The sequence below is a fragment of the Salvelinus sp. IW2-2015 genome, linkage group LG2 (assembly GCF_002910315.2).
Source record: "Salvelinus sp. IW2-2015 linkage group LG2, ASM291031v2, whole genome shotgun sequence".
Lineage (NCBI taxonomy): Eukaryota > Metazoa > Chordata > Actinopteri > Salmoniformes > Salmonidae > Salvelinus > Salvelinus sp. IW2-2015.
In genome coordinates, this window is record NC_036839.1 from 17,983,068 (window position 1) to 18,001,664 (window position 18,597).

Consider the following 18,597-nt stretch of genomic DNA (forward strand, 5'->3'; position numbering starts at 1 on the left):
AATTTCTTGATCGTACAATATGCATATTATTGTTATTATTGGATAGAAAACACCTTCTAGTTTCTATAGAAGTTGGAATTTTGTCTCTGAGTGGTACAGAACAATTTCTACAGCACTTTTCATGACAGGTTCAGATTTCAGAAATTTTTACCTCTTATCTGGGGTCTGTTTTAAGGCGACAGTGAATGCTATGAAGAAACCGACACTGCCTACGTCTTCCTCTGGGTGTCTGTACGTCATCACGTTTTCAATGGAATCGATGGGACATTCACAGCCATTATAAAACCACAAAATGTTTAGGGACCGCCCTTTCTCGTCGTGCGCCTGAAGCGTGAAGGCCATCGGACTTGCCTCGTTCCAAATCGTTTTCTAACCAGCAATATTTCTCCGGTCATGTTTTCAGTCGTTATAGTTGTTAAAAACATCATAATGTAGTTAATTTGAACCGTTTTATAGCAATTTATATCCGTTTAGTGCGATTTTGAGGAATTTCTTTGTTGTGCACTCTGAAAGTTTGGACACGTTTTGGGTGTCGGTCGTTGGTGGTGGACATTTCGAAGGACAGAGGACATCTATCGACCAAAAGACGTTTAACATAGAAAGGATACATTGCCCAAGAATCTGATGGAAGAACAGCTCAAGATAAGCAATATATTATAATGATAAATCGTGTTTCTGTCGAAATATTTTTAAACGCATATTTCGCATTTTGTTTGGTATAGCTTCACTTGGCCAACCCTGTATTGAAAAGTAAGGATAATTTTAAAAATGTTAATCACGGTTGCATTAAGAACTAATTTTCTTTCGATTGCTGTCAACCCTGTTTTTTTAGTCAAGTATATGATTAGCTTTCAATTTAACTAGATCACTCTGATAGATGACGTCAGACATATTGAGGCTTGATTTCCTAGTATTTTTATTGTGTAACCACGGTTTTGTATGCTAATATGCACCTTTTCGAACAAATGTATTGTATATTGTAAAATGATGTTACAGGAGTGTCATCGGAAGAATTCTGAGAAGGTTAGTGAAAAATTAATATATATTTTGGCGGTGATTACGTTATAGCGCTCCTTGGCTGGAATCGATGCTCTGGTAACGTTTGCACATGTGTATGCTAACTTACTGATTTATGTGTTTTCGCTGAAAAAACGCTTAGAAATCTGAAATATGGTCTGGAATCACAAGAACTGGGTCTTTCCATTGCTATGCTTTGTCTATTTTTATGAAATGTTTTATGATGAGTAAATTGGTCATACACGTTGCTCTATCTAGTAATTCTAGTCATTTGTGATGTGGGTCAATTGTAAACTGTGATTTTTTACCTGAAATATGCACTTTTTTCTAACAAAAACTACCTATACCATGATATATGTTATCAGACTGTCATCTGAAGAGGTTTTTTCTTGGTTAGTGGATATCAATATCTTAGTTGAGCCGATTGGTGATAGCACCTGAAGGAGTAAGAAACTGATGGAGTTAGAATAGTGGTGTATTTTGCTAACGTGTTTAGCTAATAGATTTACATATTTTGTCTTCCTGTAAAACATTTTAAAAATCTGAAATGGTGGCTTTATTCACAAGATCTGTATCTTTCATCTGGTGTCTTGGACTTGTGATTTAATGATATTTAGATGCTACTATCTACTTGTGAAGCTATGCTAGCTATGCTAATCAGTGTGTGGGGGGGTGGGGGTGCTCCCGGACCCGGGGTAGAGGCTCGTTAGAGGTTAAAGAAGATAGAAGGAAGGAACCAATACATTTTAATTTTTCTAACTGTCAAATCTACCAACTAAAGTCTGCAACTCACTTCCTTCTCTCTTAATCACTCTCTCCCTCTCGCAGTCATGCAGACAAACACACACACAACACAACACACACACACAGCATTCTCTTACCGTGAGTTGAAGCGCAGGTGACAGATGTTACAGGATGATCTGTTTTCTTCTTGAGTGCGTGAGGGACGCCAAACGTGTGGTTGATCACCGCCTTCTGCACCGGTCCATCTGCAGGACAACAGGAGACAGGGGTTAAATCTATCAGTCCATCCGTGACTCTCCCTTGATACCCCTATATTCCCTGGGTTTGACCACAACAAAACTGCATGGAGAATTGGAGACACAGCTAACGTCAGCCTGAGATGCAATGGCTGCGAGCTCTGATCCAGGGCAGTATAGTGAGAAGTAGCTCGAGAATGGTACTTTGACCAGACACTATAGACGACAGGTCACATGACTTTTACGTTCTATGTGCCTAAGACCTCCAGACATTCCTGAGAGGGAAGATATTCTCTCCCCATCACAGCTTATAGGGGTTGTGAGGCCAGAGCCAGGGTGACTGCTCTGGGTTTGATTAGAATGGCTGGATTGCATGACGACAGCTGATTTCAGTGTGGCACCATCAGCACGGTATCAAAATATACAATCACCCTGGATCCTTCCCAGCCTGGCGTCTGCTCGCCCCGCACTGCCCTCTCCTCAGAGACAGAGAGGGAGGTGGGGGGTGGCTGTGCACGCTGTGAGGGCTGGGTTGGAACAATGTGCTGGGCAAGCCATGTTACATCTCAGTGAACCAGATAGACGTCTTCCCTGGCATCACTTCACAACAGTGGCTGTGTGTGTGGATGGCACTGGCTATTGTCTGATACACACACTAAACAATGGCTGCCCCTCAATACACACACAGGCATGAACACACACACACACACACACAACACACACACACACACACCACACACACACCACACACAACACACACCACACAAAGAAAACAGCTCTGTTTCTGTGTTGACTCAAATGATCTGTTTTTTCACTCTCTCTTTTATCTATCTCCCTCTCGCAGTCATGCAGACAAACACACACACACACACACACACACACACACAGCATTCTCTTACCGGTGAGTTGAAGCGCAGGTGACAGATGTTACAGGAGATGATCTGTTTCTTCTTGAGTGGCTGAGGGACGCCAAACGTGTGGTTGATCACCGCCTTCTGCACCGGGTCCATCTGCAGGACAGACAGGAGACCAGGGGTTAAAWCTATCAGTCCATCRGMGACCTCTGACCCRTGATACRCCTATAAATKCACTGGGTTTGACCACAKCAAAACTGCATGGAGAATTGGAGARACAYCTKAKYTCAGCCTGAGGATYCAATGYCATGCGAGCTCTGATCCAGGGCAGTATAGTGGGAAGTAGTTAGAGAAAGGGACTTTGGGCAGACAATATATACGATATGTCACATGAGTTTTACTGTCTACGTGCCTAAAGACTTCAGAGATTCCTGGGGGAGGGAAGATATTCTCTCACCATCTCAGCTGATAGGGGGTGTGAGGCCAGAGCCAGGGTGACTGCTCTGGGRTTGATTAGAATGGCTGGATTGCARGARGACAGCTGATTTCAGTGTGGCKCRCATCAGCACGGTATCAAATATAACAATCACCCTGGATCCTTCCCCAGCCTGGCGTCTGGCTCGCCCCGCACTTGCCCTCTCCTCAGGAGACAGAGGGGAGGTGGGGGGGTGGCTGTGCACGCTGTGGAGGGGTGGGTTGGAACAATGTGCTGGGCAAGCCATGTTACACTCAGTGTAACCAGATAGACGTCTTCCCTGGCATCACTTCACAACAGTGGCTGTGTGTGTGGATGGCACTGGCTATTGTCTGATACACAACACTAAACAATGGCTGCCCCTCAATACACACACCAGGCATGAACACACACACACACACACACACACACACACACACACACACACACACACACACAACACACACACACAAAGAAAAACAGCTCTGTTTCTGTGTTGACTCTAAATGATCTGTTTTCAAAGGCCAGATGTGGTCGGGTGTGGAATCGAAACAACCTTAAACACACCGGTCTTACAACCCTCATCCTGTGCAACACTGCTTGCCTGCTGTTCCCTCAAGGGTAACCCTACGCCCCTCTATTCCGGCTCCTTAAACAACGCGGTGCAGTGCTGCTACCTCAGGGAGTAACTAACCTTTCCCTTCCGAAGCCAAACCTGTGTCATGGAAACAGAGCTCCTCTACACTGTGCCCTCTGGCCACCTTCACAGGGTACGCCGCACACAACTATTTGTTTTAGGGAGCTGAGAGAATGTGGCCATTGTTCGCCCGCAGCCATCCTGAACATGCCGGTGTAAATGCACCTATTGTCCGGCCCACTTCCTCTCTCCCCCCCTCCCCTCTGCAGACAGGAGCTATCTCACGGCGGGCCGCAGCTGAAACGATGATTGAAGTGAAGGGGGAGACTGAGGTCTATTTAGCTCGTGAGACAGGTGCATTCATCTTTCCCCTGCACACGCCCCGAACAACGTGTGCCTCTGCCTCCCCGGGCCCCAGAGAACCGGAATGTCACCATTGAGACTGGGGCTGGAGTCCCAAATTAGACTCTATTCCCTATGTAGTGCACTACTTTTGACCAGGGCCGGTAGTGCACTAAACTGGGAATAGGGTGCCATTTAGGACACATCCCAGGAAAGAGGAAAGGTGAGACTGGAAGAGGGGGAAGGGTCCTAGTGATTAATGCCATAGCTGTATTGGTCTGCTGTGTGTTATATTAGCTAGGTCACATAGCCGCTATAGGCTAATTATTCTGTGCCAGAAGTCTCAGGTGGGCGTTATTTGCTGTTATTAACTCTTGAAGGCTGGTTGAATTCTAGGGAGTTGGTGGCAAGCGAAAGGCTACGTAGCACATCTGCTAGCTGTATGCTAGAGAAGTAGTGTTTCACAGATGACTTCATAGTGTGGTGATACTGTCGTTTTCTGGCGGTGTGTTTTTTTCTGTGCTGGAAGGCTGTATGTATGAATAATGCAGCTGTTACTACTACTAATACTGCTGCTCTGACTGGTTGGCTAGTTTACTCCCTGGCTTTGTGATTGGCTAGGCAGGGTTTCTCACCGGGCTTCCTGGGTGACCGGTGGCTGTGGGTGGTGGTCTGCCAGTGATCACACACAGAGGGAGCTTTTCACTTGGAAAGTCTGTACTCCACCACCCGATACAGGACACGTGCACGCTCCCAGATGACCATCTGATACAAGACACGTGAACGCTCCCAGATGACCATCCGATACAAGACACGTGCACGCTCCCAGATGACCATCCGATAAAGGACACGTGAACGCTCCCAGATGACCATCTGATGCAGGACACGTGCACGCACCCAGATGACCATCCGATACAGGACACGTGCACGCTCCCAGACCACCATCTGATACAGGACACGTGCACACTCCCAGACGACCATCTGATACAAAGGCTCCGGACCGCCGACCGTCGCTGGAGGCTCCGGACCGTGTCAGGAGGCTCCGGACCGTCTCAGGAGGTTCCGGACCGCCGACCGTCTCAGGAGGTTCCGGACTGTGGACCGTCGTTGGAGATTCCTGACTGTCGACCGTCACCAGAAACTCTGGACTGGGAACTGTCGCCGGAAGCTCTGGACTGGGAACTGTCGCCGGAAGCTCTGGACTGGGAACTGTCGCCGGAAGCTTGGTGCGTGGGGCCGGCACTGGTGGTACCGGGCTGATGACACGCACCTCAGGGCGAGTGCGGGGAGGAGGCACAGGACGTGCTGGACTGTGGACACGCACTCCAAGGAGAGTGCGAGGAGCAGGAACAGGATGCACCTGACTGGGAAAGCGCACTCCAAGGAGAGTGCGAGGAGCAGGAACAGGATGCACCTGACTGGGAACACGCACTTGAGGGAGAGTGCGAGGAGCAGGCACAGGACGTACCGGGCTGTGGAGACGTACTGGAGACCTGGTGCGTATAGCCGGCATCAATGGTACCGGAACTTTAACACACTTCACACGGCAAGTGCGAGGAGCAGGAACAGGACGTACTGGGTTGTGAAGGTGCACTGGAGACCTGGTGTGTATAGCCGGCATCAACTGTTCCGGAACTTTAACACACTACTCAGGATGAGTACGGGGAGCTGACTCAGGTGGCACCAAACTGACAACACGTTCCTTTATTCCAAATCCGTGCATCCTCCACCAACTCAACAACTCTCCCATTTCTCTCTCCTCCAAATTCTCCTTCTCCCTGACTGGCTCTGGTTCACTCCTCGGCCCTGCCGACTGCTCCATGTGCCCCCCCCAAAATAATTATTTGGATTTCTGTGGCCTACCTCCCCGACTTCGTCGTTGTCACTCCTTCGCTGCTTCCGCTTGCCTCCATGGCAGGCTCTTCTCTCCTGCTATTATGTCGTCCCAAGTCCATGATGTTCTCTCCCTAATCTCCTCTATCGACCAGGATGCCATTATCTCCCGGACATGCTGCTTGGTCCGTTGTTGGTGGGATCTTCTGTTACGTTCGTCATAATGATCGGACCAAGGCGCAGCGTGCGTAGAGTTCCACATATTTTAATAAATTTAAACTCACCAAACAAAACAATAAAGCACAGGCACAAACGAAACATGCCGCTACTGGTGTGCACACAGGCAACTATCTGTAGACAAGATCCCACAAAGCACAATGAGGAAATGGCTGCCTAAATATGATCCCCAATCAGAGACAACGATAAACAGCTGTCTCTGTTTGGGAAACATACCAGGCCAACATAAACCATTAATCACCTAGATGACCCACCCTAGTCACTATCACGCCCCAACCAACAGAGAATAAACAGCTCTCTATGGTCAGGGCGTGACAACATGTTAGAATATGCAAATAAGAAAATAATGTAATTGTATTCTACTCAACTCATTACTCTATTTTTTACAGTTATTTTTCAATTATATTTGTTTGTATAATTTTTCCATGGTAGATAATCAAAAATATTTAAATTTCATACATTGTCAATATATATCCCCTTCCCACCCCCTCCATACTCCCCTTCCCACCCTCTCAAATTATTATATGTGCTTATTTCTATTTGGAGTATATTTAATTTAGAGTACAGTTCAAATACATTAACTATATTTAAATTTACAGATCTCTTAACAATTTCACTCTTACTTCCCTTCTCTTAAATTCCCCAAGAACCGATATTGTATTCTTCCGGTCACCTTGGTTCCCTACCTGTCTAGTGGGAGGAGCCTTTGACAATGTCCGCACAAAGGTGGGCGTGACTCTATAATACCAACAGATATATTGGAATTTAAGGTAATGGCATCAGGCACTTTGAGTAGCCTATTTTTTCAGACATCTTAAGCTCATGAAAATAACAGAATATTTTACAGACCAAAAGGTATTTTGAGTTCACACCAGCAGTGTGGTAGTTACGTAGATATGACTAGGTGATGTTGATGTGCCATGCCGTGCTGTGTGACTCACTGTGCTGAAGTTAGGGAAGAGGCTGAGGGGGGACGATCCATTGAGCCTGAAAGGCAGGAAGTGTTTGAGGTCAAGGTGGGGCTGCAGGGGCCGTCCCGGGACAGGCAGGGAGGCCAGGAGGGGGTTGCCCTGGGCAGAGGTGCCTGGATGGAACACAACAACACAACAGGGTTAGACAAACACTCAGAACAATCATGAGAGACGCTTTGATGTCTCTTTTCTGTCTCTTCTCACTACCAGTGAGTTTGGTAGGTAAGGCATGACATAAGGTGTGAGGTGTGGGAGGTGTGAGGTAAGGTGGGAGGTGAGGTGTGAAGTGTGGGAGGTAAGGTGTGAGGTGTGGGAGGTGTGAGGTAAGGTGGGAGGTAAGGTGGGAGGTGTGGAAGGTGGGAGGTAACGTGTGAGGTAAGGTGTGAGGTAAGGTGGGAGGTAAGTTGGGAGGTAGGTTGGGAGGTGTGAGGTAAGGTGTGAGTTGTGAGGTAAGGTGTGAAGTAAGGTGGGGGGTGTGAGGTGGGAGGTAAGGTGTGAAGTAAGGTGTGAGGTAAGGTGTGAGGTAAGGTGGGAGAAAAGTTGTGAGGTAAGCTGTGAGGTAAGGTGGGAGGTGTGAGGTAAGGTGTGAGATGGGAGGTAAGGTGTGAGGTAAGGTGGGAGGTATGGTGGATGTAAGCTGTGAGGTAAGGTGTGAGGTAAGGTGGGAGAAAAGTTGTGAGGTAAGCTGTGCGATAAGGTGGGAGGTGTGAGGTAAGGTTGTGAGATGGGAGGTAAGGTGGGAGGTAAGGTGGGAGGTGGGGGTAAGGTGGGAGGTAGGTGTGTGTGTTGTGGGGGGGGGAGGGGGGCTTTGACATTTGAGCAACCCCCTTCACGACCCCCCTACATCCTATCACCCCACTGCCAGAGGTAATCCTTCAAGGACATGCACCGGGCGCTCACGTATACACACACACATATCATTTAATTACAGATTTATTGGCTGTGAGAGGGGAGTGCCTGGCCTGCACCGTACGAGCTGGGAGATGATACCGGATATATCAAATGGACCAGGGATGAAGAGATTTCTAATTTTCCGGCTGGCTGCGTTTCAGTGGGCCGGTGCTGAGCTGGGTACTTTCCCACCGCCAGGATCAATCATCAGTATCATCTCTGGGTCGTCAGACCTGCCCTGAGCATGCGCAATGCAACACACCGTTACAACACACACCGTGGATATGATAGGAGGATGAGGAGATATCAGGACACAATAACACACACCTTAGACAGAGAAGAGATTGACTCGTAATAACACACACCTTAAAAAGAGAAGAGACTGACCTCGTAATAACACACACCTTAGAAAAAAAGGACATTGATCCATAACAACGGTCACCTCTGAAAGAGGAGATTGTCTGGAACATTACGACCCATAAGACATATCTACGCTAAGTCACAGCTGATCTTGGTAAAGTAGTAGATGCTAAAACATGGTGGTTTCTAGGTGGTTGCTATACAGTACATCATAACAAACAGCAGATCAAGAGGTGAGACCTTATACATAGTACCACTGTCCTCACAAAGTCAAGGACCTGCAATATAATATAGCCATATAACACAGCGAGTGAAGACTAGCTATTCAGTATATATTACACAAGACAGGTATGATAACAGTTGAGTCGGAAGTTTACATACACTTAGGTTGGAGTCATTAAAACTCGTTTTTCAACCACTCCGCCAATGTATTATTAACAAACTATAGTTTTGGCAAGTCGGTTAGGACATCTACTTTGTGCATGACACAAGTCATTTTTCCAACAATTGTTTACAGACAGATTATTTTACTTATAATTCACCATAATCACAATTCCAGTGGGTCAGAAGTTAACATACACTAAATTGACTGTGCCTTTAAAACAGCATGGAAAATTCCAGAAAACGATGTTATGGCTTTAGAAGCTTCTGATAGGCTAATTGACATCATTTGAGTCAATTGGAGGTGTACCTGTGGATGTATTTCAAGGCCTACCTTCAAACTCAGTGCCTCTTTGCTTGACATCATGGGAAAATCAAAATAAATCAGCCAAGACCTCAGAAAAAAATTGCAGACCTCCACAAGCTGGGTTCATCCTTGGGAGCAATTTCCAAACGCCTGAAGGTACCACGTTCATCTGTACAAACAATAGTACGCAAGTATAAACACCATGGGACCACGCAGCCGACATACCGCTCAGGAAGGAGACGTGTTCTGTCTCCTAGAGATTAACGTACTTTGGTGTGAAAAGTGCAAATCAATCCCAGAACAACAGCAAAGGACCTTGTGAAGATGCTGGAGGAAACAGGTACAAAGGTATCTATATCCACAGTAAAACGAGTCCTATATCGACTTAACCTGAAAGGCCACTAAGCAAGGAAGAAGCCACTGCTCCAAAACTGCCATAAAAAAGCCAGACTACGGTTTGCAACTGCACACAGGGACAAAGATCGTACTTTTTGGGGAAATGTCCTCTGGTCTGATGAAACAAAAATTGAACTGTTTGGCCATAATGGCCATCGTTATGTTTGGAGGAAAAATGGTGAGGCTTGCAAGCCGAAGAACACCATCCCAGCCGTGAAGCATGGGGGTGGCAGCATCATGTTGTGGGGGTGCTTTGCTGCAGGAGGGACTGGTGCACCTCACAAAATAGATGGCATCATGAGGGAGGAAAATTATGTGGATATATTGAAGCAACATGTCAAGACATCAGTCAGGAAGTTAAAGCTTGGTCGCAAATGGGTCTTCCGAATGGACAATGACCCCAAGCATACTTCCAAAGTTTTGGCAAAATGGTTTAAGGACAACAAAGTCAAGGTATTGGAGTGGCCATCACAAAGCCCTGACATCAATCCTATAGAAAATCTGTGGGCAGAACTGAAAAAGTGTGTACGAGCAAGGAGGTCTACAAACCTGACTCAGTTACACCAGCTCTGTCATGCGGCATGGGCCAAAATTCACCCAATTTACTGTGGGAAGCTTGTGGAAGGCTACCCGAAACATTTGATCCAAGTTAAACAATTTAAAGGCAATGCTACCAAATACTAATTGAATGTATGTAAACTTCTGATTCACTGGGAATGTGATGAAAGAATTAAAGCTGAAATAATCATTCTCTTTACTATTCTTTTGTCACGTTCCTGACCTGTTTTCTGTTATTTTTGTATGTGTTAGTCGGTCAGGGCGTGAGTTTGGGTGGGCAGTCTATGTTATGTGTTTCTATGTTGGTTAATGGGTGACCTGATATGGTTCTCAATTAGAGGCAGGTGGTTTACGTTTCCTCTGATTGAGAGCCATATTAAGGTAGGTGGTTTCACATTGTTTGTTGTGGGTGGTTGTTTCCTGTGTCTGTGTCTGTATGCACCACACGGGACTGTTTCGTGTTTTCGTTCGTTTGTTGTAGTCTGTTCCTGTTTCATGCGTTCTTCGGTTTTATGTAAGTTCTTATGTTCAGGTCAGTCTACGTCGTTTGTTGTTTTGTAAATTCTTCAAGTATATTTTCGTGTTCGTTTTCGTCCTTGTTTAATAAATATCATGTCTAATTACAACGCTGCATTTTGGTCATCTGATCCTTCTCTCCTCTCCTGAGGAGGAGGACGAGGTAGAAGAGCGTTACATATTTGGACATTTCACATTATTAAAATAAAGTGGTGATCCTAACTGCCCTAAGACAGGGAATTTTTACTCGGATTAAATGTCAGAAATCACGAAAAATAGAGTTTAAATGTATTTGGCGAGGGTGTATGTAAACTTCCGACTTCAACTGTATGTATGTATGTATGTATGTATGTATGTATGTATGGATGGATGTATGTATGTATGGGGCATCTGTGATGGACGTGACAGAATAACAATGGGGAAGGCAGCAGTCCTGACAGCCGTCTGCCTCACGGTTTGATATCAGATTGACAACCAGCCCCTCCCCCTCCTCCTCTCTAAGATGAGTGTTGTGGCTCCATCCCAAATGACACCCTATTCCCTACATAGTGCACTACTTTTGACCAGGGAAAAGGGTACCATTTGAGATGCAGCCTAGTTTTATGATTGGTCGGTGGAGCTGAGGAGTAAAGGGGCAACGCTGGAGCCCCAGGCATATGTTCACCGTGCTGGGTAGAGGCCTGGCTGTGTCTGCACCCAGCTGGGTGCTGGGTGAGGACGGCCCACTGCTGTCTGTCTTTCGCCCACAGAGACGGCATGGAGGGCGGACATCAACTCCAGTCACGTGGGCCCCAGCCTTCCACCACGAGATGTCACACGCGCGAGAAGGCGCAGGGTTAGCCTAGCTTGGAGGACAGTTATCAGCTGATAGTGCATCCCTCCCTCCTTCTTTCTCTGTGGCTCCCAATACAGTTGATTAAATCAGAGGCTGGCTATTTGCCTGTTTGGATGATAAGACTAGCGCCGCGCTGAGGAACACGCATAGGAATCAAGGAATGTACAACAGCCAGCCACTGACAACTGAGTGGTTGCTCTCTGTGTACTGGAGACAGATGTGGAAGGTGAGTACCACATAAAACCCATACTAACATACCTCCACCCAGGCACCTCCAGGAAACAAATGACACTCGGGGGGGAATAAACACACACACGCACGGATGCATGCACGCACAGACACGTTCTCAAAGCCTATGTGAATGCACTCGGTGTACGCCACCGAAATCTATATTACGGTGTAGAGGGACACAAAAACAAACACATCATACATACAACAGAAGGGAAGGAGGAAATAAAAGGTGTGTGTGTGTGTGTGTGTGTGTGTGTGTGTGTGTGTGTGTGTGTGTGTGTGTGTGTGTGTGTGTGTGGACATGTGTTAGGGAGGAGGGGTAGGCTGATTCGGCCCTGAAGCCACAGCTAACCTCCTTCTATCACATTGCGTCATTCTCATTTAATGAGTGTGTGTGTGTGTTGTCTGTCCAAAGACACTCCGGTGTGCAGGCTCTGATGTGTTGATGCATCAGTGGCTGTCCAGACAACAAGACTTATGTGATAAAACAGAATGTCCAGTCCAGACTGTGGGAGAGGACTCTGCTTACTGCGCTGACTGTCTCTAGAACTTAATCCACACTCCTCTTCCTCCACTGACCATCACAACAACACATATCGCCTTAACACATGACTCAGTTACACAACATCTACCATCATCAGGCACAGCATGATGTCCATCAACACATTATGTGAATACATTAAGAACACTATTTCCACATTGACTGTGTTACATTTTATTTTATTTTATTTTTTGTCACTTTTTCTCCCCAATTTTGTGATATCCAATTACGATCTTGTCTCATCGCTGCAACTCCCCAACAGGCTGGGGAGAGGCGAAGGTCGAGTTATACGTCCTCCGAAACATGACTCGCCAAACCACACTTCTTAACACCCACCCGCACCATTGTGCTGGAGGAAACACTGTTCAACTGACGACCGAAGTCAGCCTGCAAGTGCCCGGCCCGCCACAAGGAGTCGATAGATCGCGACGAGCCAAACCCTCCCCTAACCCAGACGACGCTAGGCCAATTGTACGCCGCCCTACGGGACTCCCAGTCACGGCCAGTTGTGACACAGCCTGGGAATGAACCCAGGTCTGTAGTGACACCTCAAGCACTGCGATACAGTGCCTTAGACCACTGTGCCACTCGGGAGGCCCGAGACTGCGGTTTTTAATAGAAAAAATGTATATATATACATCTACCCATTTCGGGGTTTTTCTTTATTTTTACTATTTTCTACATTTTAGAATAATAGTGAAGACAGTAGAAGACATCCAAAATCATGTAGTAACCAGAAAAGTGTTAAAAAAAATCTAAATATATTTTATATTCTTCAAATAGCCACCCTTTTCCTTGATGACAGCTTTGCACACGCTTGGCATTCTCTCAACCAGCTTCATGAGGTAGTCACCTGGAATGCACTTCAATTAACAGGTATGCCTTGTTAAAAGTTAATTTGTGGAATTTCTTTCCTTCTTAATACGTTTGAGCCAATCAGTTGTGTTGTGACAAGGTAGGGGTGGTATACAGAAGATAGCCCTATTTGGTAAAAGACCAAGTCCATATTATGGCAAGAACAGCTTAAATAAGCAAAGAGAAATGACAGTCCATCATTAATTGAAGACATGAAGGTCAGTCAATCCGGAACATTTCAAGAACTTTGAAAGTTTCTTCAAGTGCAGTCACAAACACCATCAAGCACTATGATGAAACTGGCTCTCATGAGGACCGCCACAGGAAAGGAAAACCGAGAGTTACCTCTGCTGCAGAGGATAAGTTCATTAGAGTTACCAGCCTCAGAAATTGCAGTCCAAATAAATGTTTCACAGAATTCAAGTAAAAGACACATCTCAACATCAACTGTTCAGAGGGGACTGTGTGAATCAGGCCTTCATGGTCAAATTGCTGCAAAGAAACTACTGCTAAAGGACACCAATAAGAAGAAGAGACTTTCTTGGGCCAAGAAACACGAGCAATAGACATTAGGCCGGTGGAAATCTGTCCTTTGATCTGATGAGTCCAAATTTGAGATTTTTGGTTCCAACCGCCATGTCTTTGTGAGACGCAGAGTACGTGAGCGGATGATCTCCGCATGTGTGGTTCCCACCGTGAACCTCAACCCAATTGAGATGGTTTGGGATGAGTTGGACTGCAGAGTGAAGGAAAAGCAGCCAACAAGTGCTCAGCATATGTGGGAACTCCTTCAAGACTGTTGGAAAAGCATTCCAGGTGAAGCTGGTTGAGAGAATGCCAAGAGTGTGCAAAGCTGTCATCAAGGCAAAGGGTGGCTACTTTGAAGAATCGAAAATCGAAAATATATTTTGATTTGTTTAACTCTTTTTTGTTTACTACATGATTCCATATGTATTATTTCATAGTGTTGATGTCTTCACTATTATTCTACAATGTAGAAAATAGTAAAAATAAAGAAAAACCCTTGAATGAGTAGGTGTGTCCAAACTTTAGACTGGTTCTGTATTTCTGGCCTTTTGTGTAAGCCCCTCCCCTTTTGCCTTTCTAATGATTTACATTGACATTTTAGTCATTTAGCAGGCACTCTTATTCAGTGCAACTTACAGGATCAACTAGGGTAAAGTGCCTTGCTCAAGGGCAGGTCGACAGTTTTTTCACCTAGGGGATTCAAACCAATGACTTTTCAGTTACTGGTCCAACGCTCATAACCGCTAGACTACCTATTCCCCATCTTTATTCTCCCACCACCCCTCAAACCTCCCTTACCCCCATTGAGTGGTGGAGGGTGGAGGGAGGGAAGGAGAGAGGAAAGGCTGCATGTCTATTTACAGCCCTTTGTAATTATCTGTGTTGGTTGGCACATTGGGCTTGGTTCAGAACCAGCTGATTGGATCTCTAACAAACAGAGATGGACAAGGGGCTGCAGGACAACATAAAGAAGACAGCAGGCTCCTAAAGATGCGTCCGCCGGCTGTAGAGGACCTTCATGTGGTAGTGGTGATGTGGTGCAGAGCAGAGTGGGGGAGTGGACAGGGAGACAGAGACCTGAGGGTGGCAGGGTGGCATAATGCCCTATGGACATCACTACTGCTGCTGTGTCCTTCAGTAAGGTTGACAGGAAGCCCTAGAGCCACATAGGACATAAAGGACATAAAATGACTTCCTTTCTATTTCGGTAGTCTGAATGTTCAACATTAATGTCCTGTATTGTACTGTAAGAGAGGGAAGGCAAATTTATTCAGATCCTGAGCTGGATGTGTCTTCTGTTTATGGCTTTGTCACTGAGACTCGTCACTGTGGTGAAAGACATGGGCTCCAGACTGATTGCCAAACGCCCCAAGGACAATCACAGCCACATGAATATACCGCTGACACTAACTCAGGTTTAAAATGTTTCAGCGCTATTGACTGCTGAGCAATGTAATGTATTCTGTCAGATAAACTGTCATATCCAGCCGGGTAAACGGAACTCATGTAGGAATGTAGGCCCGGTGCTTGCCCATGGATTCCATTAAAGAGAGAAAACATGCTCCTTTAGTGAAGGGCCAGTATCACAATAAGAGCATGTGAGTGCGAGCCCAGTTCGTTTTATGCTAATAAGATAATACCATTTTTGTTTTATAACACCAAACATCCCCACCACTACCCCCGCCGTCTGTATGCGTGTTCTCTTGAGATGCTCCTCTTAAACAACCCCTGAATGCCTGACGGAGCTCTTCATCATAGCTTACCAAATGTGCACACTAAGGGACGACGAGTGACATGCACAGTCCCAGTCAGTCACAAGGCTGTTGCTCATACTAGGCTCTGTCCCCCCTGAGCCTCTAATAGGCAGCCATAGCCTGCCTCAGACCATGCACTGATAGGACAGGATGTGACATGGTAGGATCAGCCCAGAACTACAATTCCTAGGTTATAAATAGAACTGGTAGCCAACTCTTAGATTGCAACCATATACGTATAGGGCACTACTTGAGAAACGCAACGGACTCTAGTCAAAAGTGCACTAAATAGGGTGCCATTTTGGATGCAACCGTTAGAAGCCATAAAATACCTAAGATTAGGCCATGTACTGTATTGTATGTGAAAGTGGCTCTGAGCCCAGTGAGACAGTTTGGAGATGTTCTCATAGATTACAACCGTAGCGTCAATTCAAATAGTGAAAAGCCACAGGCGGTCATTCGCTCCGATTCCTCTGAAGGATAGAAAGAGGGGGGGAGAAGACGGTCTGAGAGGGAAAAGAAAGGGAGAGTCTTAACAGCCAATTAACTTCCGCTTGATCCCGAGGTTGTGTGAGGACTACCACGGGAGCCATTACTGCATGGACGGAGAACATTAAGCATAATCAGCTTTAATTAAAGACTCCCACCGACGCTCTCTCTATCCCTCTACCTCTCCGTTTCTCTCTCTATCTCTCTGTCCATACTCTCCTTCAAGCATCATGACAATATGAAAACCTGAGTTTAAAATGTGATCTGAAGTTGATTAGATGGAACAGCGCACGGTCCATGGATAATGAAGGAAATAGTAGCTCGGTGTTCAGGCCAATTGATTCTCTTTTCCTGCATGAAATTAACAGAAGTGTATTTGTTTCTTTTAACGATGCCTAGTTAATGATCTCACCCATACTATTCTATTACAGTGAAGTCTGACAGAGGAAGGCTGGTATTTCACCCTGTTTGTGTCTGATACAGAAGAACACAAGGAGACAAGGAGAGTAAACATGGCGTGTAAACGCCCTGAATGACATGCAATCTGAAATCCCGTTTGAGTCATAGAGAGTCAAAGGGAATCTCTCCCTGCTGCTGTGCTGTCAGAGAGTATTGAACCGACCGTTCCCACCCTCCTTTAAAGCTGTTTGGAATGTATTTTTCTCGTATTTTTCTGGGTCACTTGTGTTGTGTTGGTAGTGCAGACAGTGTACGTATGATTAAGTGTATAACTGTGTGTGTATGTGTGCTATAACAGTGTATGACTATTTGTGTATTTTGTCTATGACTGTGTGTGTGTGTGTGTGTGTGTGTGTGTGTGGGAGGGGTTTATGGCTTATGTGACAGCACTGCAGAGTTTATTTGTGCYGAACTGATCTCCCGTCCTCACCTCCCTCTCTGAAATGGCTGTTTAATCAAGTGTGTGATTGTCCGTTGTTAACAGAACTACGTTCTCTCACTACTTTGTTAAGTGACTCTCCCTGTTTAGTGTCAAAGCTGGAAGAGACCCTGAAACACCACAAGATAGGCAACTGAAGTGCAGATAAATAGCACATTTCCTGTTCTTCAACAAGGAGAAACACATTTACACAACCACTTCCACCAACCAAACTAGGTTAGTGCACTTTCTCCAGGAAACCAGTGAGGTAATTGGTTGTTGAAAACTACTCCCCCCTGCTTCGTTCTGTCCTCCTTTCACCTTCTATCTCCTTCCCCTTCATCTCCAAACACTCTTTCTGCTGCTAGTGGGAGGTGACAGAAGCCTCCATGCGACCTGATTTAACACATGGCTAGGCACAGTTTGACCTGCCATTGGAAAATAGGGTACAGTCAGGAGGGAGGAAAACGCACCCTTCCCTGTGACAGGGTCTTTCAGAGGAAATGTTCAAAGTCAGATAGTCGTCCGTGTGAATATGAACTCCACTAACACTGTCCGTCTGCCGCTCAGGCTACTTTTGATGCTCCCTAAAGAAATATGTTGAGGTGGGGGTGGGACTGGCACAGTAGGAGTGCCCTTCAATGAAGGAGAAGGGTGTACAGTAGGATGCAACTAATGTTGGGAAATTAGGGATTTTTTATTTTAGAATTGTTTTATTTAACTTTTATTTAACTTGGCAAGTCAGTTAACAACAAATTCTTATTTTACAATGACAGCCTACCCCAGCAAAACCCTACCCTAACCCGGACAACGCTGGGCCAATTGTGCACCGCCCAATGGGACTCCTGATCACGCCCGGTTGTGATACAGCCCGGGATCAAACCAGGGTCTGTAGTGACAGTTCTAGCAGTGAGATGCAGTGCCTTAGACCGCTGCGCCACTCGGGAGCCCAAGGAGTAGCTCCCTGACCGGGAATCGAACCCGTGCCGCGGCTGTGAGAGCGCCGAATCCTAACCATTGGGTTGGAAAAATTGATACTCGACCAGCACCTGCACCATGGGGTAACACTTTATTTGGATAGTTCATCTGTCGATGCTCTACAGCAGGGTTTCCCAAATGGCAGGCCGAAGGGCCGAATTTGGCCCCCGGGTCATTTCATTTGCCCCCCCAAGTTTTCAGATTAAAATATTTTACATTTTTATTGTCAGACATAAAAGACTGTAAAAACATCATATAATCAGTTCAATGTGATTTAAATATAAATCTGTTCCAAAGTATTCTCACGCATAATAGAGAGATACTGTATATGTGATCTTATACAAATGAAAGCAATGTTTGGAATGATTATGTTTTAGTCAAATATTATATCTGTTTGGGCTTCTTGCAGTCAATTTGCAGTCTACAAGTTATTTGTAATTATATTCCGGCCCTCTGACCATCCGCTCAAGAAGAAAAACGTAACATTTCAACCAACTATCTATTAACCCTAACCCTGGGCACTAACCCTAACCTTAACCCTTATCCTGACCTTAACCTTAGCAAGTAGTTTCTTATCAACAGATACACTACATGGTCAAAAGTATGTGGACATCTACTCGTCGAACATCTCATTAATATGGAGTTGGTCCTCCCTTTGCTGCTATAACAGCCTCCACTCTTCTGGGAAGGCTTTCCACTAGATGTTGGAACATTGCTGCGGTCACTTGCTTCCATTCAGCCACAAGAGCTTTAGTGAGGTCGGGCACTGATGTTG

The 18,597-nt window shown here is 45.8% G+C and overlaps 1 protein-coding gene across 1 annotated transcript in view; it reads right to left on the bottom strand.

Moving 5' to 3' along the window:
- The window catches only part of LOC111972852 (zinc finger protein 385C), a 121,860-nt gene that overhangs the window by 24,521 nt on the left and 78,742 nt on the right, over positions 1-18,597 (bottom strand). The window contains 2 exon segments of the mRNA XM_070446236.1: positions 2,897-3,007; positions 7,296-7,438. Coding sequence (XP_070302337.1) covers positions 2,897-3,007; positions 7,296-7,438 — 254 coding nt within the window.